The following is a 24,141-nucleotide window of genomic DNA, read 5'->3' as shown; positions in this document are numbered from 1 at the left end:
AGGCATTTCAAATAGTGCCATGAGATCTTTAACATTCAACTCAAAAAACAGCAACCAACATGGGTCCTGGGTTTAATGTCTTATCTGAATAATGGCATCTCTAACAATGAACCTGGCCCCCATCCCCTCCCCCCGTATGGGAGTGTCAACCTAGACTGAAATTTAAATTAAAATTAAGTTGAAAGTAAAAGTTTACCATTGCCACTAGTGACAATTATAATCAGTAATAATTGTCATTGTCGCAATTTTCTCCCTGTGTTTAGAAATGATCATTGCACAACAAACTGAAAAATAATTTAGCAGCATTCAGAGGAAATGGGGAGGGCAAGTTTGCAGGGCTATGGGGAAAGAGCGGGTGAATGGGATTGATTTGCAAGCTCTTTTCAAAGAGTCGGCACAGACACAATGGGCCAAATGGGCTTCTTCTGTGCTGTATAATTCTATGATTTTATGAAATGTTTACCTCCTGACTTTGCTGCTCAATGTAGATCTAAAAATAAATGCAAAGCTGGAATAATCAAGCTCTCAAGTAGTTGACTTTCACTGGATTCTTATCATCAAATGAAAACTTGCAATTGCCAGTCAATCAGGGTGAAAGTGGGGTTCATAACAGAGATAGATTTTTTAAAATAATTGTCAGAATGAATCTGCAGTAACCACAGAAGTCCTGTAGCTCAGTGGTTAGAGCACTCGCCTTGCAAGCGAGACACCTGAGTTCAATTCCAGGCAGGGCGAAACCTTGGGCAAGTTTCCTTACTCCACACGCCTAATAATAATCCCTCTNAAAAAAACAATAATAAATTGGTCATTTTCAATCCACGACTGTTAGTGGGACACTGCTGTGCACAATTGGCTGTCGCGTTTCGCCCACAAATATACAATCAATTCACTTTACAATCTATTCTGTGAAATGCTTTGAGACGTCTAGAAGACGTGAAAAGCGCTATATCAACCACAACAACAACAACTTGGATTTATATAGCGCTTTCCACACCAGACGGTGTCTCAGAGCGCTTTACAGTAACGGATCCCGGGACCGAGCCAGGGGGAGGGGGAGGAAGGTAACCAAAGACGCGGTCGAAAAGAAAGGTCTTCAGCAGAGACCTGAAAATGGGAAGGGAGGGAGCGAGACGAAGGGAGTGAGGAAGGCAGTTCCAGAGCCTCTGGGCATAGTGGCTGAAGGCACAGCCATCGAGGGTGGAGTGGAGGACTCGGGGGACAAGGAGGAGGCCAGACCTGGAGGAATGAAGGCAACGGGTACTGTTTTGAGGAGAGAGGAGATCAGAGAGGTAGGGGGGTGCTAAGGAGTGCAGGGACTTGAATACGAGGGTGAGGATCTTGAAAACGATCCTTTCTGGGATAGGGAGCCAGTGCAGTCTAGCAAGGACTGGGGTAATCGGGGAGCGGAGTTTCATGTGGGTGAGAATGCGGGCAGCAGAGTTCTGAATGAGTTGGATTTTATGGATGGTAGTGGATGGGAGACCGACGAGGAGGGCGTTTGAATAGTCCAGCCGAGATGTCACAAAAGCATGGACCAGAGTTTCAGCTGCTTTTGGAGAGAGGTATTGGCGGAGACGGGTGATGCGTCGGAGATGGATTAAAGCGATGCTGGTGAGGGACCGGATGTGGGGGAGGAAGGATAATTGAGGGTTGTACCTGACGCCTAGGTTGTGTATGGCTTTGGAGACTTTTAGGGGGAGGTTGGGTAGGTGGAGGAGGTGAGAACCATGAGATTGTAGACGTTGACCAGAGCTGAAGAGTATGAAATCAAATGCAGAGTATCAAATGCAAGGATTATTATTATATTATTATTATAGAAGAATGAGAAACATGCGGGAAGAAATTCTATCTAGGTTTATTTTACTCTATTTTATGTAGCATAAGAATTCTGAGATGTTACCCTACATTAATAAAAAATCCTTAAATAATAAATAATCCTTATACTTGAGTCCTGTAGCTCAGTAGTTAGAGCACTCGCTTTGCAAGCGAGAGATCTGAGTTCAATTCCAGGCAGGGCGAAACCTTGGGCAAGTTTCCTTACTCCACACGCCTAATAATAATCCCTCCAAAATCAAAAACAATAGTAAATTGGTCATTTTCAATCTACGACTGTTTGTGGGACATTGCTGTGCACAATTGGCTGCCGCATTCGCCCACAAATATACAGTCAATTCACTTTACAGTGTGTTCTGTGCAGCGCTTTGGGACGTCCTCCTGATGTGAAAAGCGCTATATCAAATGCAAGGATTATTATTATTATATATTGCTTTCATGTGGGGAGGATGTCTCAAAGTGTTTCAGAGGATATACAGTACTGCAAAATGGACTGTGTGTTTTGTGAATGAATGTGTACAGCCTATTCGCTCACAGCATTGTCCCACAAATAGCTGTGAAGTGAATGACTAATTTTATTTGGGGGATTGCTGGCCAGGACACCGGAGGAAGAAACTCCCTTCTCTTTTTGTATAGTGCCATAGCATCTTTAATGTCCACTTGAACTTGGTTTGACATCTATTCTGAGGAATAGCACAGCCAACAGTGCAGCACACCCCAGCACTGCAATGTCAGTTTAGCCTTTATGAGTTCCAAGACCCCACGTGAGTCTTCCCCCTCCTCGCTCCCTCCCTTCCCTCCCCTCACCCTGACCATTTCCTCCCTCCTTGCTCCCTCCCTTCCCTCCCCTCACCCCGACCATTTCCCCCCTCCTCGCTCCCTCCCTTCCCTCACCCTGACCATTTCCCCCCTGCTCGGGTCATGACCCAACTGTGCAGCGCCTTGGGACGTCCTCCTGACGTGAAAGGCGCTTTATAAATGGAATCTTGTTGTTGTTGTTGTGGAAGGGTGCTATACAAATGCAAGTTTGTATTGTAGCGCTTTAGACCATTACATTCAATACATTTGAGACATTGGGAGAGAGCTTCTCAAAGCACTTCACAGGATAAAATATGAGTAATTTCTATTTGTAACCAAACTCAGCAGCCATTTTCCGCACAGCAATATCCCACATACAGCCATGAAGTGAATGATCCATTTTATTTGGAGGATTGTTGGCCAGGTCACTGGTAGAAATTCTCTTTTCTTTTCAAAGAAAACATAGGATGGTAGGTTAGGTATTCTAGAAAGATGAGATTAAATGGGTCGAAGGGTCTTCTTCATCCAAACCAATCTTGTGATCTTGCGGTGTGAAGAAATTGCTTGATCCCATTTGTTCTCATCCTTATGGACAACCACCTTAAATTCTTTCCATTCAGCCTTAAACAGTTTCTTAAATGAATCCAGCCTCATCCTGGCCTCAAACCATTCCATTGGATTTCATTTACACCATCAAACAATGTGAAAGTTTTGTTGATTGGTTTATCTTTTCCTTTCTTTCAGTGTCAGTTTGACTCATTTGGTAGCACTGTCACATCTGGGTTCAAGCCCCATGTCAGAACTTGAGTTTATAGCTTGGCTGAAATTGCAGTGCAGTACAGCCAGAGTACTGCATTGTGAGAGGTGCTGAGCCTCATATGAGATATTAAACCAAATTTCTGTCCACCTGCTCTTCGGGCTGATGTTAAAAATCACATCATATTCTTCAAATAGAAAAGAGAATTTCTTCCGGTGTCCAGACCAACAATTCTCCAGATCAATTACTCAATCACCTCATGATTGTTTGTGGGACTCACTTAGCCCAAATTGATTATCCGCAAACCAATTAGATTTGTTTTTTTGGGGGGAGTTTGCCATTTATTTGTAACACCAATTCCCTGTCAAGTGCTTTAAAACCTGCTAAGGTGCTATAGAAATCCCAAATCTAAAATGTTATCTGACATTCCATATCTGTGTGCAGAGGAGCCTGGTTTCCACACAGAACATTTGTGTAGCAATGCAGCACATCTCTGATAATCAGAGGAGCCTACATCCTCTCACTACACAGCATAGAAAATTGACTTTGCAAAAACACTGACTGTTCATAAAATCTCCTCACTTGAAAATGTGTGCAATTCCCTTTAACCTAAATTTGAGTGCTTCATTGCACTTTTGATATTATCTCTACCATCGGTTGGAGCTGTTACCTATTTTTCTTGGCTTTCCTTCACTAACTTTGGCACTCTGCAGGAGCAGGAACAGTCAACTCATTTATTCTGTTTGTATTTCCTGCTTCTTCTCTCACATTTCTATTCATTGATTGCACTGCCAAAAGTGAGAACTTTGTTGCCATCTATAAGCTCTGTTCCCCACAAAACCTTGCCTCCACGCAATGAATCATTTTAAGCAACATTGTGCTAAGAGATTAACCTTTTGTGAACAACAATTGCACTGTGTATTTTTGGATTGAAGACGATTACATAATATGTGAGATGTTGAAGTACTTCGTGAATAATTTGTATATTACCAGAATAACCTTGCAAAAAATAAATATCCAAGGGCAATTATTTTCATGATCATTAACACGGAACGGTTATTGCGTTTACTACCAGCTGCTGCAAGATGGCAAATGGAAAAGAAATTGATTTTTTACAAAAAGTTATGTGAACTCACAGTGAATAAATGTACCACTCTTAATATTGTGCCATGCAGGCCTGAAGGCCCAAAACACTAGTTTCAACAACTCCAGGCTAGGGAGGGGAAAGCAATCAGTCAGGGATTTGGCATTTGAGACCTTTGCTGATATCAAGTGCTTCTGCATTCAGATACTAGTTGTCTTTCACTTTCTGAAATGGCTACTGTTTGTTACATTTATTTTTATTGTACAATAATATGCTGTTTGCGAGGTTAGTGACAATAGTAGCTATTGGCGACAGTAACAGTGGTAATTCTTTTCTGCTGAAGAGTATACCACACCCAAATAATAGCTGATCAAATGACTTTAATAACTTTTGTATTTGTTACAATAAAACTCTATTGCATTGCATCAATCCTTGTCCACTTTCTTATCTGCGGTAATATCCTGCACATGTTACCAGCATCAGATACATAGCTACTGCTAGGCATGCATTAAACAATGAAGGAAACAGCAGAAGTTAGTGAATAAGCTATCTTCTCCTTACTGGATTCAAACTGAATCAAAGTCAATATTGCTGATGAAGGCCAGCAAGCACAGTGAGGTGGGGATGCACTAAGATAACAGGCCGGCAGGAGTTAAAATGCGTACGGACATGTGGAAATTTAGTAAAATGTCTCTGTTTCGGACCCGATCCAGCTAAGTATGAATTCTGGATACCCAAAGTCTGGTAAACCAAGGGTTTACTTCACAGGGTTAGCTGATCTCATCTAGGCATTGCCACTAGGCAAGCATAGCTCAATATCGACTTATTGAAGCTCAATTTAGAGACACTTAAATTATCCATGGTCACATGTGGCTTTCCGTAGGGTTCTATCCTTGGTCGTTTCTTTTTCCTCATCTGCATGCTCTAACCTAGCTGACTAGTGGCGATGGTAACAGTAGCAATTCTTTTCTATTGATAACGATCTCGGTCTGTTTCATAAACCTTGTAGAAATTATACTGCGCAGAGACAAGTTAACATTTAATTTGTGAAATGTTTATTGGTTTATTCATTAACAAACAAGTGCAATGTGATTGATTCCCACACTGCCACAACCATTAAGATACAAAATAAGTGAACTTTGCAATCAATAGTAATCAAATTACACGTTTGGGGCATGCAGTCAGGGATCTATATTTATAAATATAGATTTGTAAAGCTTTCACCTGATTTTCCTTCACATCTTAAAGCGATTGAATATATGGTGGGATTCCTTAATAAGGAATTCTAGCGGGAACTCCTTTCAATAACTGGAAGTACATTATGCATGACATTCTGACCTGAAGGAATTTTGTTTTGAAAGCATATCCATCGGAGCAGCATTTCTATGAATTGTCTTCCTTAAGGAATCCTGTTAAAAATCCCTGCTAATATCCATTCCTATTATTTCAGCAATGCAATTGTTTCAACATTGAAAAAGTTAATTAATTTATAATACTGTATATTGATTGATAGATATCAAAAGATTAGCATTGTGGAGTCTTGTAGCTCAGTGGTTAGAGCACTTGCTTTGCAAGTGAGAGACCTGAGTTCAATTCCAGGCAGGACGAAACCTTGGGCAAGTTTCCTTACTCCACACGCCTAATAATAATCCCTCCAAAACCAAAAACAATAATAAATTGGTCATTTTCAATCTACGACTGTTTGTGGGACATTGCTGTGCGCAATTGGCTGCCGCGTTCGCCCACAAATATACAGTCAATTCACTTTACAGTGTGTTCTGTGAAGCGCTTTGGGATGTTCTCCCGACGTGAAAAGCGCTATATCAAATGCATGGATTATTATTATTATTCCTCAATATATTTTATGGGTTGCAGAATTGCCAACAGCATGCTTCCGCTGTTAACCTGCCAAATAAAAAATATGTTGTTTATAATGAAAATACGCTCTGAGAGCAATAAAGACTACTTCAAAGTAGCATTTAAGAGCTACTGAACCTCAATAGTATGATAAATTCAAAAACTTACTTCACACAAAGATTTACAAAACAGTTTGGTAAGCAGGGTCTTTTTAGAGCTGTACTGGCTTCAAGGTAACAGAATGTCGGAATCGATCTAGCCCTGTGGCAGTTTCAGTAGTCCAGATCCTGAGTCAGGTGGGTCCATGCTATTCCAGTGCACTGCTGATAACAGCCAAGCCAGCCTGGCTCATTAGCAGGACCTGGAGGGCAGACCAGTCACTGGAGGCAGGGAGTCATCCCGCTCAGCTCCTGTTAACCCTGTAAGCCCAAACCCTTATGGATAGGGTGGTCCTAGCTGGACAAGCAGCGGGAAAACTTGCGAGACAGCAATATCAATGGCAAACTATGTGGTTTTAGCTGGTTAGGCTTCAGCAGTACCCCAATGCACAATCTGTGGTCCCCAGGCTTGGCTCTTTCCAACTTGCGCCTAATACTTTCTGGAAATAGGTAAGTAAAATGCGTCCCTCCTGGGAGAGAGTGAGCATTCCATTCCAACCATCTAACTCTGGAATTTCCATGTGTGGGTGGGATGCATGGAATTCTCAGTTTGATTTGGGTGATCTTAATCATGGCGATTGGTTTCCGCATAGGTGTCAGTCAACCGATCATTCACTTCATGGCTGTTTGCTGTGTGCAAATTGGCTGTTGCATTCACCTTCAAACTACAGTCACTACAGTAAATGGTGTGAAGCACTTTGAGAAATTTTAATGACATAAAATGGGATATGAAATGCAAGAATTATTATTGCATATTGTAGTTATCACCACATCTGGGGCAATATGCTGACTGTAAACAATAAGACATGAACCTCCCAGATTGCAGTCAGAAAGACTGTGAGCAGGTTTTTGACTGGCTTCAGGAGCAAACAAATCTATCTACTTGAGCAAAGCACTAAAATGTTGGTGGCAGACAAAGGATCTGTTTTTCTACTGGTGGAAATAATCCCAACTCACCTGCAGCAATAAGTGGATTTGACAGGCTTAACTACCTAATTCAAGTCACTTGACCTGTTCAAACAGTTTTTTCCTCACTGTACAGGCAGCAAGCAATGAACACATTCAGATGCATCGTGAAACTTTTTCGATTAATTATTGGAAATATCAACCTGTCGGTTTTTAGTGTGAGCCACCCAAATCATTTGGACATTAGCAATGTTCAGTCAAGCATTTAATCTGAGTCCTGAGCTCCACAAGTCACACTGACAGCAGAAACGATTCAGAAATGACCTTCCTCTGAAAATTGCACGAAAGCCAGTGATTAAAGAGGATACGTTGAACTCCCTGCTGAATAAAGTGATGGTGCCATACCATTGAACGAGTGTCTGACTGGCTGCCATACCAACAGGCATATACTGCACTAATATGGAGTATCATTCATTAACACACAGGGCTGGGACGCACAGCTGCATGTAAAAAACAGGTACAACATTATCTGGCAGGAATTTAAAAAAAGTTCAATGAAATAGAAAAATGTTGCTAGTATGGTATTACATTCAAGTGCAACCATATTACCGATTATTCTGCCTTCAGAACCCTCTTATAAATGTCTCTTTTTGGCAGTGCCTTTATTCAACACCCTTAAATTCGCCTTCTTTACTCCCTACTCTGAATCCCCATTGTCTTTTTGATGTGCTTTGACACGTTCAACCTGCATGTATAAGTGCAAACTAATGTTCGCAAAATTCAAATCTTTCTGGATATTTTACGTGCTGAGCTGGGAAACTAATAAAACACAAATCTAAACAAATCTTTTATCTGTCTCCTTGGAAGTAGTAAAACACACATGTCTATTGCTCCTTCGACATTGATGGGATCATTTTTAGAGTTTATTTTGATTTATTTATGTGGATGGGGAAGGAGGTGAAAGATAATTGTCTAAACCAAACAGCAATTTATCAGATAAAATTCAGCCCCATTTCCTGCTTTTCTTGACATTACAGAACGGATAGTTTGCTAAATTTTGGTAACAAACTGAGAATCAATGAGTCAGAAGATATGACTCTTAAGAATCTGCAGGATATGTGAAATCTGATCGGATATTAAATTGATCTACAGTTGTGAAAAGAGGAGCATTATCAATAGCACTTTCTCAAGTGCCCTCTGGTTATCTGTATTTACAAAGTAAAATTTCTCTTTTCTGGAACACTTTCAGTTCTGTTCAGATCGAAAAGGAATTAAGTGCATCTTTTAGGGTTTTTTTCTTTTGGGTCTTGATTATAATACAGAATAGGTTTTGAGTTATAAATTATACAGAACTTGCAAAGCATTACCACAGTTAAGCACTTCTAAATATTCATACAGTGTGAAAGGCACAGATTAGTGGAGCACACATTTAATTCCCTATTCTGTTGAGCTGCTCTCATCTGTATCAGTGCAGAGAGGTGTTGAGCAGAGGCCAAGCATTGTCTGTAAGGAGAAAGGGACCGTCATTCAATGTGCAAAAGCACCGTAGCAGAGAGCTGAGAGCTGGTCACCCTGCTTCCTTGGTTGCAGGAGATACTTGATCTGCGTAAACCAAAGGGGAGAAACAAATAGAGCATAACCTGCCTTCAAAAACAACTGAGAAGCTGATGACTGTGAAATCTTATTTCTCTGCCGCTGACCTAGGATGCTTAGGATTTTCTCATTACATTTTGCTTTAGAAATCTCTGAAATTCTCTTTCAAAATTCCTTCACCTTGTGCCTTCTCTACTTGACCATTCAGATACTCTTAGAAAGACAAAGAGACTGTTGTGCTGCACACTATCAAGCTATCAAACACCTGCATGTCAATCACAATCAATTAAAAAATGGAGTGATGAAATGATTAAGTCACTTGGATTTAATGTGGACATTTTTTATAGATATGTGGCAAGTAGGGATTTTAAGGGATATGAACTAAAGTTGCCATAGACGTTATGAGAGAAGCTTGATGGGCCAAATGACCTGCTCCTTCTCCTATGTTTGTACAAACATTAACAGCACTTAATAGAACTCTGCCTTGTTTCATCACTTCCAATGTATTGTGCTTGTTTCTTATTTTTGTTACTTCTCCTTAAAATGCTTCTTGAGGCGAAGGAAACCACAAAAGATTTTCTACCCGAATTCAACTCATGTTCAAAGCACAAAAATTATAGAAATTGTAACTACAAGGTGCTCTGAGGTGCACATGCAAATGTTGTTTATTTAGAATAAAAATTATGATGCATGTGGGTAGAACCAAAGGAAGCATCGAAGGTGAATGTAGCCAGCCGTAAAAAAGCATAACAACATGGGGAGCGTGAAATAAGCAGAATAGCAGGCATTGTTTTGTTATTTATTCTGTTCTTCATGTTTCTCTGTCCCACAAGGCAATTGCAGGTCAAGAGATTAGGTAGGCAAGTTGCTCAAGGCATCTATCAAACCCGTAGCATCAATGAACTGAATGACATTATGGAGGACCTGCATGACTTGCTCACTAATCTTCTGTCTTTAAAATACCTATTGTTCTTTTCATATCTCTTCCAATGTCATGACTGAGGCAGGAGTACAGGCGTAGTGGAATCACGAACATAGATCAATGCCTTACCATCAGGCACCGCCACTGATAATAATCTGAGACATTGCCCTGTGTGAAGGGCACTTTATAAATGCAAGTTGATGTAGGATGTAGCTGCTGTGTGCACAGGATTTAAATTGTAAATTGTTGTGACTGTATTTTGTACGCGAATGTGGCAGTTAATTTGCATAAAGCAACATCCTACAAATTGCCACAAGGTACAAACTAATTTTCTAAGAAGGGTTGTCGGCAAGGCCACCAAGACAAATTCCATTCTCATCTTGAATCGTAGAATCTTTAGCATCCACCTGAACAGGAAGACAGAAGCTCAGCTTGACATCTGAAGAACTTACAACTTCCAGTTATATAGGACCCTTCATGAGGGGTAGCATTTCAGTGCTTTACGAATGAGATTTATCGTGGCTACACAGTTTTGTCAACTTTCTCTATTTCTCCACGGCAGATTGTAACAGAGGAATCTTTGGTAAGATATTAGTGAAAATCAGTCAGATTGGGTGATAGAAGCACACAATTATTCATGCCTACAAATGAATCCAGACAGCAGGCCCCCAAGGTGGAGAAGAAAATGAAGGAATAAGAGAAGGCTAATGGCTAGGAGGCATGAATCAGCAGAATACAAAGAAGTGTGGTGTGCAAGACAGATTGGCTACGCAGTTACGGAACTACATCCCTCTTCAATTGTGAAATTAGACTGGGAGTTTCATGTATTTCAACATATCTGAAATATATCACTCTTATAACCTAGGAAGGCCAGCTCTGGCATAAACATTCATGTATGCTTTATATCACTGGTTCTTTGTGCATGGAAAACACATATTAAAGCTCTCAAGCAAACCTAGTTTTCTCAAGAAAGGCAATTCAGAAAGCTTCCACTTCATCACATCAAAGCATACACTGTAAATACATATTTATTCAAATAAATATTTATAAGGTACACTGTAAAATGATGTGACTATGCAATTTGTGGGCAAATGCTGCAGCCAATTTGCACACAGCTTGTCACTGAGAGTACTAGAATTCTTATACTATCATTATCAGGCAGGACGAATCCTTGGGCAAATTTCATCACTCCACACGCCTAATATTAATCCCTCCAACACAAAGCAATAACAAATTGGTCATTTTCAATCCACGAATGTTTGTGGGACACTGCTGTGCGAAATTGGCTGCCGTGTTTCGCCCACAAATATACGGTCAATTCACTTTACAGTATATTCTGTGAAGCACTTTGAAACGTCTAGAAGACATGAAAAGCTCTATATCAAATGCAAGGATTATTGTCATTATTATCAATGCGCAATTGTCTGCCGCTGTTCGCACACAAAGCACACAGTCACTACACTTCACAGTATATCCTGTGAAGCACTTTTCGATGTCTCGATGGTATGATAAGGTCCTATATCAAATGCAAGCATTATTATTATTTATTATTGCTGCCGGGTTGAGCTGGGACCAGCCTACCCATAGCCTTAGCCTGTGGGTGGGTTTGAAAATTTACTGGCCAGCTTGAAGCAGATGAGCAACAGACTGCAAAAAATGTTTCCATGAAAGGTGGCGGAGATCAGGGACGCTGGGACATTTCAAAAGCTGCTTGATGCAGTAGTGACTGTGTACAATTTGTGGGCAAATGTTGCAGCCAAACCTCCTAACGCCCTACCATCGTGCTTGCTCCTTCCGCTCAGCGTGCTCCAGTCTGCTTAATGTCCCCCGCCTCGCTCACCCCACTATTGGGGCAGACCTTTTGTCACTCTGCCCCCGCCCTCTGGAACTCCATCCCACAGTCCCTGAGCCTCAGCCCCTCCCTCGCCTCCTTCAAGACTCATCTCAAGACCCTGCTCTTAGACCGTGCTTTTGATCACCCTCCTTCACCCCCTGCCTTCCACCCTCCCGACCCGACCCCCAGCTCGGGTCCGAAACTCTGTCTGTCCAGCGCCTTGGGATGTCCTCCTGACTTAAAAGGCGCTATACAAATGTAATTTTGTTGTTGTCATTGTTCAAACCATGACCCGCTCTGCCTTCCCTCACCTTCATAACATCGCCCGACTCCGCCACTACCTCACCCCTCACGCCGCTGAAACTCTTGTTCATGCCTTCATCACCTCCAGGCTCGACTATGCAAATGCCCTGCTTGTCGGCCTTCCCAACTCCTCCCTCCACAGGCTGCAGATAATCCAGAACTCTGCAGCCCGTGTCTTCTCCTGCACCAAACTCCGTGACTCCATCTCCCCCACTCTCGCCCGACTGCACTGACTCCCTATCCTACAGAGGATCTAGTTCAAGATCCCGGTCCTCACATACAAAGCTCTCCATGGCCTCGCCCCACCCTACCTCTGCGACCTCCTAACCTCCTACCAACCCGCCCGTTCCCTCCGCTCAGCCGGCTCTGGCCTGCTCCACGTCCCCCGACCCACCCACCCCACCATTGGCGGGAGAGCCTTCAGCCACTCTGCCCCCAACCTCTGGAATTCCATCACCCAGTCACTCCGCCTCACCCCCTCCTTATCCTCCTTCAAACCCCACCTCAAGACCCTCCTCTTCGACCATGGCATCGGCCAACCCCCTTCCCCTCCCTTCTCCCCCATGACCCCAGCTCAGGTCTGAAATGCTGTACTCTGCCCAGCGCCTTGGGACGTCCTCCCGACGTGAAAGGCGCTATACAAGTGTAATCTTGTTGTTGTTGTTGTCGTGATGGGGGGAGGTGTTGTAGAGGGGATGAGATCAGATGGATCTTCACCCTCCTTCACCCGGACCTATCGTGTGAGCTTCTGAATGAACCAGACCTGCGGTGTTTGCTGCTGGAGGTCAAGTCAATCAGAGAGAGCCCCCACTGTGGCCAGACATTAAAGCCCGTTTGTAGCCCAAAGTCCACCAAGTACAAGCGCGAAAGTAGCCCAACATCACACGTTGCCTCCTATGGGTAGCAGAGTGAATGCTTATGAAACTGCGTCGGAAAAGTTCTTCAAATGGGAGAAAACACGTTTTGCAGGTGTAAGTTAAAGCTGTTTTTTTCCCCCCAAAAAAACAGGCGGTCGCCGTGCAACAAAAACCCGCCCAATTGGGCGTGAAACCCGCCCAATCCGACCGCATTGCTCGGCTGGCGAGCGGTCACGTGGCGCCGAAAAGGGAGGGGGGGGAGAAGAGCAGATCACGTGATCTGTCACATGACTACCCCTCGCTCGGTCGCAGCTGACGGTGACGTTGTGGCTCGGCTCAGGGTGCGGGTGAGTCTCGCGCCCGGGTGACCGTTTGTTTGCTTTTTAAAAAGAATCACCGGGGAGCGAGCGCCTCACAGTAACGGGTAATAACGGTCACTCTCCACCCCCCCCCCCCCCACACCCCCCACCCCACCACCATCAGTCGCGAGGGGCAGCTCCAGTGTTTGCGCAGCGGCCTCCTCCTCGGGCGCTGAGCTGAGGAGGAGGTTATGGTCTCTTGAATCACACCTAAATCATCATCATCATCAGCCCATAACAATACTACTAACCATAACAACAACGTCGCCGCGAACAACACGGCGACGGGTCAGATAAACAGGTGCTTATTTCTCCGCCGCTGTCCCCCGGGGCCGCGGCTCCTCGTTGCCACCTTTGCCCCGGGCCGGACGGGCCCGGAGCCCCCGGTGTGAGCCGCTCGAGCGGCGTTTCCTCTTTATTTACACAGCGCGGTTTCTCTTCCCTTTCTCTCTCTCTCACACGCACACACACGCGCGCGCGCGCGCGCGCACACGAGACCCCTTTTTATTTTTTATTTTTTTTTAAATAAAATCGTGTTCGCCCTTTTGTTTTTCTTCGCACTGTTATTGTAGGCCCGTGAGCTGAGTATTGTATTGTATGGCTGTCATTCGCCTCCAGTCACCCACCGCGCCGCGGTTTACCAGATCAATCCCGTTGAAACCTTTTGAGCCCTTGAAAGATCCTTTCGAGGTCGTGACAATAAGGATAATAATAATAATAATAATAATCCTTGCATTTGATATAGCGCTGTTTATCAAATGTAGGGATTATTATTGCGCGCGTGTGTGTGTGTATAAACATAGAGATGTTCAGCACAGAAAGGTCATTTGTACCAGACACACCTCTCAACCTGTTCAACTGAATCACCTTTGGCCTCCCCTGTTAGCCCTCAAATACATCAAACCCCAGTGGCTCAGTGGGCAGGGACCGGTGTCCGCGCGTTGGGCAGGAGGATGACGGCCAGGCTCTGGCTCATTTCGGGCTGGGCTGTGCCTCGCAGGGATTTCCTGCCATCCATCCACCTGCTGAGGGCTGAAACCTACGGGGTGTCAAAATGACCAACCCGTGACTGTCCTCCTTGTTGGCAAGGAATTGGAGGGGACGACGAGGGGCCGGGATTCTACCCCCGCCCCTACCCCCGACTTTTGTTAATTCTGCACACCAAAGCCCTAACAACAACACCTTGCACTTATACAGCGCTGTTCGCGCAGGGTAGCGTCTCGGATTTCAACAATATCCCATCGCATACTCTGGGGTCTCCCAAGCGCAGATTGTCACCAACGCCCACCTAATACTTTCCAGAATTAGGTAAGCAGCGAACGTGCACTATCTCCAGGGACGTAGTGCGCATCCCATTACAGACACAGAAGTCGGCTTGGGTGGGTGACACACGTATGAGGAACTTGGGGAGATGGATTTCTGCATGTGTCAGGCAACTGATTAACCAAGAAAAAACAATCTTAACCTTCATCTAACCATCACAGATATTAATTGATTCATATACATTTCTCTCTTATCATTTTCAGCCCTGGCTTTTTATTATCTAGAATTTTGTTTTGAAAAAAAGTGTTATCCACTTATCCTTTGTTGAGCTGATGGCTGTTGGGTTCTTGAGTTCAAGCTCCTCTTTAAACCTGTTCCCTCCAGCTCATATTGATGTGAAATGATTCACTGTTTTGGCAATAATGTGCTAGGTATTTTTAATTACAATGAGGTTGGAAGCCAGAGGCTTCTGTGAGAGCTGTGAAATGCCTTTAAGATTTTTACATAGCTGATTTTGTCCAGCAATGAAAATTATTCCAGTGTTTTTTTTACACAAGAACTACTCTAGGAGTTACTCTAATCCTCCAGGAAAGTAAATATTGTATTTTCAAGTCGATACTTACGGCCACCTCCCCCCTCTTCCTGGCTCGGAGTCGGGCTCTGAGGTGCTACCCTGCATAGAGGGTGCTATATAAGTGCAAGTTGTTGTTGGATAAAATGAAGTCTGTTACAGTATATATTTTGGCCATTCAATAGTGCTTGAACTAAACATTCGAATGCTGCAACTATATTGGTGCTAATGTCTTCAGAGTGAAGTATCAAGAAGAAAACAATCAATTTAACTACTCTATAAGATAAATTAACTGTCTTGTGCAGAAATCGTATAACACATTGTATCTAAATAAAGGTATACATTTATATCAACTATATTGATTATAATACTGCACTTTGAAGGGCAACATGTTTTGCTCTTAAATGTGTAATAACAATAATTGATTTGAATGTAACAAACTATTTTGTAATACATGAAGTGGTGTTTAGATAAAGCCTGTATTGTTATGCAGATATGAGACTGGAATTTAAATAAAGAATTCTTGGAGTCTTTGCAAGTAAGTATCCTCGACTAGGAATTCAGATGATGCAATAAAAAGTATAAACTTTCTTTATACTGGGATTCATTGCTGTCTTCTAAATCACCAACTGATAACATTGCTTTTATTTGTGGTATATGTACTTTTAATAATTTATTGGTATAAAGTATTGTTTCTAATAGAGGTGGCAGGTAGTTGCTGAGGATACATGGGTATAAAGATAATGATGCAGGGATTTGCCCAAGTATGATAAACTATGTACCTAACAGTGTTATGAAGGCAGAGTTTCTTGGATTTTACACTATAATACTATGTAAAGAAAACAAGGTTACTTAAGATCACAAACTATTAATTGCAGTACTTCGCAGGAAATAATGTGGAGAGAGAAGGCGGCGTTAAATTATCACAACTTGAAGAATGTCTGTAGAATTGTTTTTATCGATGTGCAGTCACTTAGAACTTTGTCGAGGTTGCTATGGAAGTTATGCAAAGGGTTATGTACTTCAACTGGACCAGTCTAGATGGGTTGATGTATGATGACAGGTTGCTGAGTTAAATGACAGGAATACAATTGACTAATCAGGATTAGAGGCTGAGAGAAAAAGGGGGAAGACAGAAGTTTTGTTTTCCTAGGACAGGGAGAGGGTTAGGCACAGAGCAGCATATTGGGTAAGAAAGTATAATAATACCGTGAGGGTCAAGAGAGAAATAATTTAGACTTTTAGACTTACTGTTCATTCCTTCAAATAATTTATGCTTTGTTTCTTACTCTTTACAAATTGCAGAATTGTATACATTTTTGGTCACCGTGATATAGGGCCCAGATCCTAAAGGCAGTGCAGAGGAGAGCAACGAGGATGATCCCCAGTGTTAGAAGCATGAGCTATGAGCAAAGCCAATAGAAAATTGCAAAAATATTTGCTGAAAATTTGACACCAGTGCGACTGTCAAGCTCCAGTAGGTCACCACCTCCTGCTTCTGGGGGCCACCACCACACACAGACAGAGCGAGAGACATACACTCACAGATAGAGAGACGCACACACACTCAGGGACAGAGAGAGAAACACTCACAGACACAGAGACACACACTCACACAGAACGCCCTCACAGATACAGAGACACACACTCAAAGATACAGAGACACATACTTATAGACACAGACACACAGGGAGACATACACAGAGAATCACACTCACAGACACAGAGAGATACAGATACATACACTCACAGACACGAGAGACGCACACTCAGACACAGAGAGACACACACAGACACACAGAAGAGAGAGAGATATGCACTTACAGACACAGACCCAGACACAGCGGAGGAGGGAGATTGTAGCAGATTCCGCCGAAATAATTGCAGCCCCACTTTTCTATTGGCCCAGGCTATGAGCAACGATTAGTCAATCTAGGGCTCTTCAGTCTTGAGATTGATGTCTCGGGGGATTTTATGTGTGTAACATTTTAAATGGGGCTGAAAAAGTATACCCAGAACAATATTTTAGGATATACCAGACAGTAAAAGAAGAGGACATAGGTTTAGAGTTGCAAAGGGCAATTTTAGGACTGAGAGCTGGACATTTTAAGCACTTTGAGATGCTACTCTACGTGGAGGGTGCTATATAAGTGCAAGTTGTTGTTGTTTTTCTTTACCCAGAGGTAATTTATGATTTACTGTGGAGATTAGCTAAAGTTTGCCACTTGTAAATGAAGTCTGCATAATGGCCTGATATTAGGGGAAACGAGAAAAGAATTGGCAATGTTGGGACCAATATTAATACGCAGTCAATTCACTTTACAGTATATTCTGTGAAGCGCTTTGAGACGTCTAGAAGACGTGAAAAGAGCTATATCAAATGCAAGGATTATTATTATTAATATGTAGATAAGTTGATGCCTGCCATTCGATGCTAACATAAAACCCTTCAACTGGCCAGTACTCTTAGAAACTGAAGCATCTTTGTTAAATACTTGCCTTTTTTTGTCCTTTTAGGTACTAAATTATTGGGTGAATGACCCTCGACAAGATGGACACAAGAGGTGCTGTGGATGCTGCAGTTCCTACCAATATTATTGCTGCAAAGGCAGCAGAAGTTCGAGCGAATAAGGTCAACTGGCAGTCTTACCTTCAGTGAGTATGAATATGTGCTGCACGTTTCTCAGCAATTTCTTTGCTTCATGGAGTAAACAGTCCAGCATTAGTTTTATTAACAGATGAAATAATATGAGTGATAGTTTGAAGGATGTTTTCTTAAGTGTTTTTTCTCTCTTGAGGGCCAAAAAAATTTTTGTTCCTAATTTAGCAAAAACATCTAGCACAATACAACAACAGCTTGCATTTACATAGTGCCCTTCATGCAGGATAACACCTAGGAGTGCTGCACAGTGAAGGGATTGCAGAAAGGAGAGAAGAGAGGGTGACCATAGACCCGGTTGAAGAGGTAGGTCTCAAGTTGGGATTTCAAGATAGGGAAGAAGGGGCTGAGACAGAGGCATTGAAGCGGGGAGTTTCAGAGGTCAGGGACTTAATGACCGAAGGCAAAGCTGTACCAGCTAAGGGAAGAGGAGCGGGTAGATGAGTAGGGTGTGGGCAAGTCGTAGAGGTAACTGGTGGAATGTTGGAAGTTGCAAATTGCCTGTGTTTATTATTATTTTATACTTTCAACAACAACTTACATTTATATAGTGCCCCTCACGCATCCGAGAACGATTTCCTTAGAAACAAGTTTAAAAATAACTGCCGAGAAGGAGGAAAAAAAACAATTTTGTTTAAGAACTTTTTATAGATTATTAAGAAGTTGTGTAGCATTGTGCAGCTGCATAGCCACATTAACAGGCCTAGTAATGAGAACAAAGGCATTTGTTGTGAGTAGTAAATGAGTGTTGAAAGAAGGGAAGTATAGTGTTTTTGTGGAAATTTGGGTGTAGAAATCATTGCTGGCCATATCCAGGGGAAGGAGAGGAAGATTTGAGAGTGAAAAAGGCAGCAGAAATTTATAATCCATAGCAGATACTGACAGCAAATCTGCTAGAAGGAGTTACTTTTCATGACAGAAGAGCAGTGTAGGTAGTTCAGGCACATTACGGGAAGCTGTGATTGAATTTTGGTTCATTCTGAGTTCTATCACATCCTTCAACTTTTGCCACTGGAACCTTCCAGGAATCCACTTAAGTCAGCTGATTTGTTGTGTCAAGCGCAATTAGATAAACTGAAACAGGTTATAATAGACCCTACTCAGTATGACCCAGCAGTTGAAGAGGGAGCAATAGTTCTTCCAATATATAAATGCAAGTAGTTGTTGTTCCAAATGCTAGCTTCCCACAGGTGCAAAACGCAATTGATCTTGTCCTTGCAGTCATGTGTGTACCAACCACACATTGTAAGACATAACTAGACAGCAAGGGCTACCATATGTGGCAAACAATATGTGACCACTCCAGGAAAATAATATATATTGATACAGTTTCCACAAGGTGTGTATAATTCTATTTTGTGAATCAACTGATCCACAGCTGAGATGTGGTAGGCTTCTTCAGAGAAAATATTGTACCCTTTTGGGGTCTATATAGAATACTCTATATAATTTGTTAATATTGACCAGTCTTTGTACTCAGATAGTGAGGAAATTTTAGTGGGTTCTTTTGAAGCAGTAGTGAACCATTCTTATGGATCTCTATGAAATATTTTGCTTCCTAACAATCCACAGTCAGTTAGATCACATGCCAAGGGTTTGTGCCACATAGTACGTTTGCCGATCTGAATGAAGCATTAATTTGGGTAGATGTATTTGTGAGCAAGAGGTTCACTTTTCGATAAATTGTCTGTTGAAGTGTTCAAGAACACGTTGAAGAGTTTTCGGGCGTTATTTCTACGCAACTATGTTAAATGCAAACATTATTATTAGTTGTACAACATATTTTCTGACACCTGGGATCTATTTCAGAGGACAAATGATTTCACATGAAGATTGTGAATTCATTAAAAAGTTTGAAGCTGCCCGTTCAGATGATAAGCAGACGATACTGGATGAAGAAGGTCACCAGGTAAACTTGTGTGCATACTTTGTTGTCTTTCTTATTGAATTAAAATTCATTTTTATTTTAATAGTTAGAGAGGATTTATTTTACTTAGTTTAGTTTATTTATTTTAAATGTTGTGGGTTACGATTAGCACAGCCAGAAAACCTGGTTTGCCCGAGCGGATCACCTCCTCAATAGTCTGGTTACCCATGGGATTTGCTTTATGTTTTATAAATTAATCCCACAAAATATTGGATTATTATTTAGTGTATTTTATTTTTTAAATATTAGTTTTATATTGATTAAATACTTTAAAGTATTGGTATGCATTTAACAAATATCTAAGGTTGGAGAAATAGAAAAGTTCGCAGATTCAGATTTTATTTCCAATATTCCTTTTATTCACTTGAAGTTATTTCATATTGTTCCATGGAATCGCTCACAAGTCATAAAAGGATCATTGCAGAGTAGAAGGTAGATGGTAACTAGCGATAGTCAAATGTAGTGCGTAGCAAACTTTAACATTTTATAAGTCTTTTGTACACACAAACTGTCATTACTTTAAAATGCTACCAAACAAATCTGTTCCTAAAAGAATTCATTTTCAAATGATTTGACATGGATTGTGTAGATGTTTGGAAGAGGAAAACATTTAAAAGTCTTAACACTTTTTTTTCAGTGTGCCAAAACATTTTTGAATTTGATGGCTCATATTTCCAAGGAACAAACTGTACAGTACATACTGACAATGATAGATGATATGCTGCAGGTATGTTTATGTTTAGCCATGAAGGATTTTGCTTGTATAGAGTATGATTTATAATTGATTTTAATATTGCAATATATATGATGAACACTTTTTATTTTCTAATTGCTCATTTGAAAGTTATCTGAATAGTGCTAATGAATTTGTGCATTTGCTTAATTGTTTAAAAAAATCTGTTCTATATTTTTTTCAAATGCAATATAAAACATAAAAACAACACCCAAAATATGGTAAATGCTAAAGATGAATATCCTATGAGATGAGCAGCTGAAAGCCATTTATTGTTTATATAAACAATTCAGCACAAAAGAGTACATTAGCATACCAAAAAAATATAAATATAGCTTTATATCATCATAGTCACTCCACATCTCATTCATGTATTTATAAATAATTGAATAACGAAGAATGTTTGTGCCTTGGCTCCAAAGCTCGTCTCAAGACTTTTGTCTTCGACTGTGCCTTTGGTCATCTTCCCACCTCCACCCCCTTCCATTCCACCCCTCTTGACTCCAGCCCCCAAACCATTCACTGTCCAGCACCTTGGAACGTCTTTATGATATGAATGGCGCTATATAAAAGCAATTTGTTGTTGTTTAGAAAAAGAAAGAACTTGCAGTTTTATAGTGTGTTTTTATTTTGAAGTGTCTTAAGGCATTTTACAGTAATTATGAAATGTACTGACATTTTTTAGGCAAATGTAGCAGTGATATGTGCGCAGTAAGGTCCCACAAACCGCCACAACTAACAAATTAGTCTGGAAAGTTAACATCCAGAACAATAATAATATATAATAATAATAATCCTTGCATTTGATATAGTATTTTTCACGTCTTCTAGATGTCTCAAAGCGCTTCACAGGATATACTGTAAAGTGAATTGACTGTATTTTTGTGGGCGAAATGGCAATTGCGCACAGCAGTGTCCCACAAACAGTCATCAATTGAAGGGAGAAGCACACTTCTCTTTTTGAATAGTGGTGTTATTTAATGTCCATCTTAGCACACAACCTTGGTTTAGCATCTTATTTGAAGGACAGGTTTTGCTTTTCATGAAACCAGGAAGGTCTTAGAACCATGAAGGCTGGATAGCTCTATTATGTCCTTCTTCTTCAAAAATATGTCTTTCCTCTTGAAAAAAATATTTATGCAGCTACATCCTGGCTCTCTGGTTAACTTATAGTTTGGATAAAATATGACCAGTTGCAGTTCAGGAAAGGGCTATACATTCTCTTAAGATTAGGCTGAAGGTTTTATTGACAGATGAGAATGAGAGTGGCCAAAATTTTGTTGAGCTAGAGTTTGTGACAAGGAGGGCATTAAAGAAGTCAAGGCGACTCAGCAAAGGGACAGCGGCAGACAATATAGCAAAGAAAAGCAGTCTTGTTTGGGGCCTTGATGTAAGGAAAAAATGAGAGCGGAGGGTCAAAAAAAAGTCAAGGTTGCACACTGGTTCAGAAATTGATCAACATTTTGAAATATCAAGGTCGCTTCAGGCGTTCAATCATAACGTAAATTTTCAATTCATTCTGGTTTAACTCTTCCACAGAACTCTGTACGAGATTATCTTTCACAGAACTATGAGCCATATAATAATAATAATCATCCTTGCATTTGATATAGCCCTTTTCACGTCTTCTAGATGTCCCAAAGTGCTTCACAGAATATACTGTAAAGTGAATTGACTGTATATTTCTGGGCGAACGCGGCAGCCAATTGCGCACAGCAGTGTCCCACAAATAGTCATGGATTGAAAATGACCAATTTATTATTGGTTTTGGTCTTGGAGGGATTATTATTAGACGTGTGGAGTAAGGAAACTTGCCCAAGGTTTCGCCCTGCCTGGAATTGAACTTAGGTCTCTCACTTGCAAAGCGAGTGCTCTAACCACTGAGCTACAGGACTCCACATATAATATAATATGATATCATATATAAAAACATTTGCAGTTAAATATTGGGCGTTGAGATACAGGAAAGCTTAGAAAATTCCATCTATTAAGTCAATAAGTGCGGCAGATTCACCTCCAGCCACTGTGTCCCTATTCTCTGGAACTCCCTCCCTAATCTCCTCTGTTTTGACCCCCCCACCCCACCATCTATGCTTACAAGTCTCCTGAAAGTCTACCTCTTCATCCGTACTTATGTTCACCTCTCTCTTCTTCATCCTCCATCCTTCCTGCTTGGAGTTCAGGCATATCTCTGAAGAGATTTGAAATGTTGCTCTGTTGAATGGTATATATAAATGCAAGTATTTAAATGCACTATTTTAGGATATGCACTGTAGTCACTAAAGTAACAATATCAGTGAATAGATGATTCCATATAAATTAGTACATTTTCAAAATGGTTGTTTTTGTGATATGGAGGGAATCCATAATTAATTATCATTTCAGCCTAGATTAGTTGGCAGCATTCTCGCTTCTCAATAAGAACAAGAAATTACACTTGTATAACGCCTTTCACTTCGGAAAGATGTCCCAGGATGCTGGACAGGCAGGGGTTTTTGGACAAAGAGCAAAATAACAACAACTTGTTTATATAGAGCTCTTTATACAAGGTAGCGTCTCAGAACCCTTAACAGTGGCGGTGTTTGACACCGAGAAAGGGAGGTGATCGTAGGGATGGTTGAAGAGAAAGGTCTTCAGGTGTTATTTGATAGAGGGAGTAAAGTGGAGGGATTGAGACAAAGAGTTCCAGAGTTTTGGGGCATCATGGTTGAAAGCACAGCCCCTGAGCACAGCCCCTGGCCAGCTGAGCGAAACGGTACATAGAGGAGTGAAGTGTCAGCAGGTCGAAGAGGAAGTCAAGTCTCACATTCCTTAATTAATTCCTAATTCAGATAACAACACCTTGCATTTATATAGCACCCCTCACGTAGAGTAGCGTCCCAGAGTGCTTGGAATATGGGTTGCATTAGCATAAAACATGAAATATGGGTCGCATTAGCATAAATGTTCCTATGGTACTTATACAGGGTTACCCCATCATTGCGTCCTGCAGCAGAGCACTGACTCACCAAGAGCACAAGTCTAGTGTAGATCTGAGCTAATCAGAAAAGTTGATAGTTGGCTTCTGGCGCTGGCTAACTGACTAAACTTATTTGATGGTTAAGTCATCTTCTCAGATTTGTAGATCATTCCATTGTACACTTAGGTATGATTTATGTGCAGGTATTATAGCACAAAGTTGTAGATTTGTTTTTCCTTTTAAATCTCCACAAAAACTGCACCATTTATCTTAAATAATTGGCATTAAATGTTTAATGAAACAGAATTATGTGGTAAGAACTCAATTTTTTTTTGCTTATCACAGGAGAATCACCAACGAGTCAACATTTTCTTTGATTATGCCAAGAAAACAAAGAGCACTGCCTGGTCCTACTTTTTACCAATGTTGAATCGCCAGGACTTGTTTACTGTTCATATGGTGAGTGTCAGTTTGACTTATTTTGCTATAATAGTATTGGTCCCAATTAAAATAGAACAGGATACAGAAAGGTTAAGAACTTACAGAACTTCTGATATGATGAGCTGATTTCAGCCTCCACAAATGAATGTTACATTTTGATGTGAAGCGTGAGGATCAAAGCAAACCTTTCTCCACAACACTTTCACAAGCTTATTGTACATATAAGTTATCATTAATTTCTTAAAATTCAGTTTCATTTATGTGCATTTATGTAAGGTTGTGCTTTGGTTAATAATTCTCTTCTCATGTTGGAATTGACAAATATAA

The 24,141-nt window shown here is 41.2% G+C and overlaps 1 protein-coding gene across 5 annotated transcripts in view; it reads left to right on the top strand.

Moving 5' to 3' along the window:
• The first annotated feature begins 13,185 nt into the window (after nt 1-13,185).
• atp6v1h (ATPase H+ transporting V1 subunit H) overlaps nt 13,186-24,141 on the top strand; it is a 33,488-nt gene continuing 22,532 nt past the window's right edge. The window contains exons 1-5 of one of the 5 annotated variants that reach the window (XM_042345905.1): nt 13,186-13,243; nt 17,613-17,750; nt 19,564-19,663; nt 20,319-20,408; nt 23,719-23,832. In XM_042345905.1, the coding sequence (XP_042201839.1) occupies nt 17,632-17,750; nt 19,564-19,663; nt 20,319-20,408; nt 23,719-23,832 (423 nt within the window). In that variant the 5' untranslated portion in view covers nt 13,186-13,243; nt 17,613-17,631. 5 annotated transcript variants of the gene reach the window in all.

The sequence above is a fragment of the Callorhinchus milii genome, unplaced genomic scaffold, assembly GCF_018977255.1.
Source record: "Callorhinchus milii isolate IMCB2004 unplaced genomic scaffold, IMCB_Cmil_1.0 Scaffold2, whole genome shotgun sequence".
NCBI lineage: Eukaryota > Metazoa > Chordata > Chondrichthyes > Chimaeriformes > Callorhinchidae > Callorhinchus > Callorhinchus milii.
This window is presented reverse-complemented; position numbering and strand designations above follow the sequence as displayed.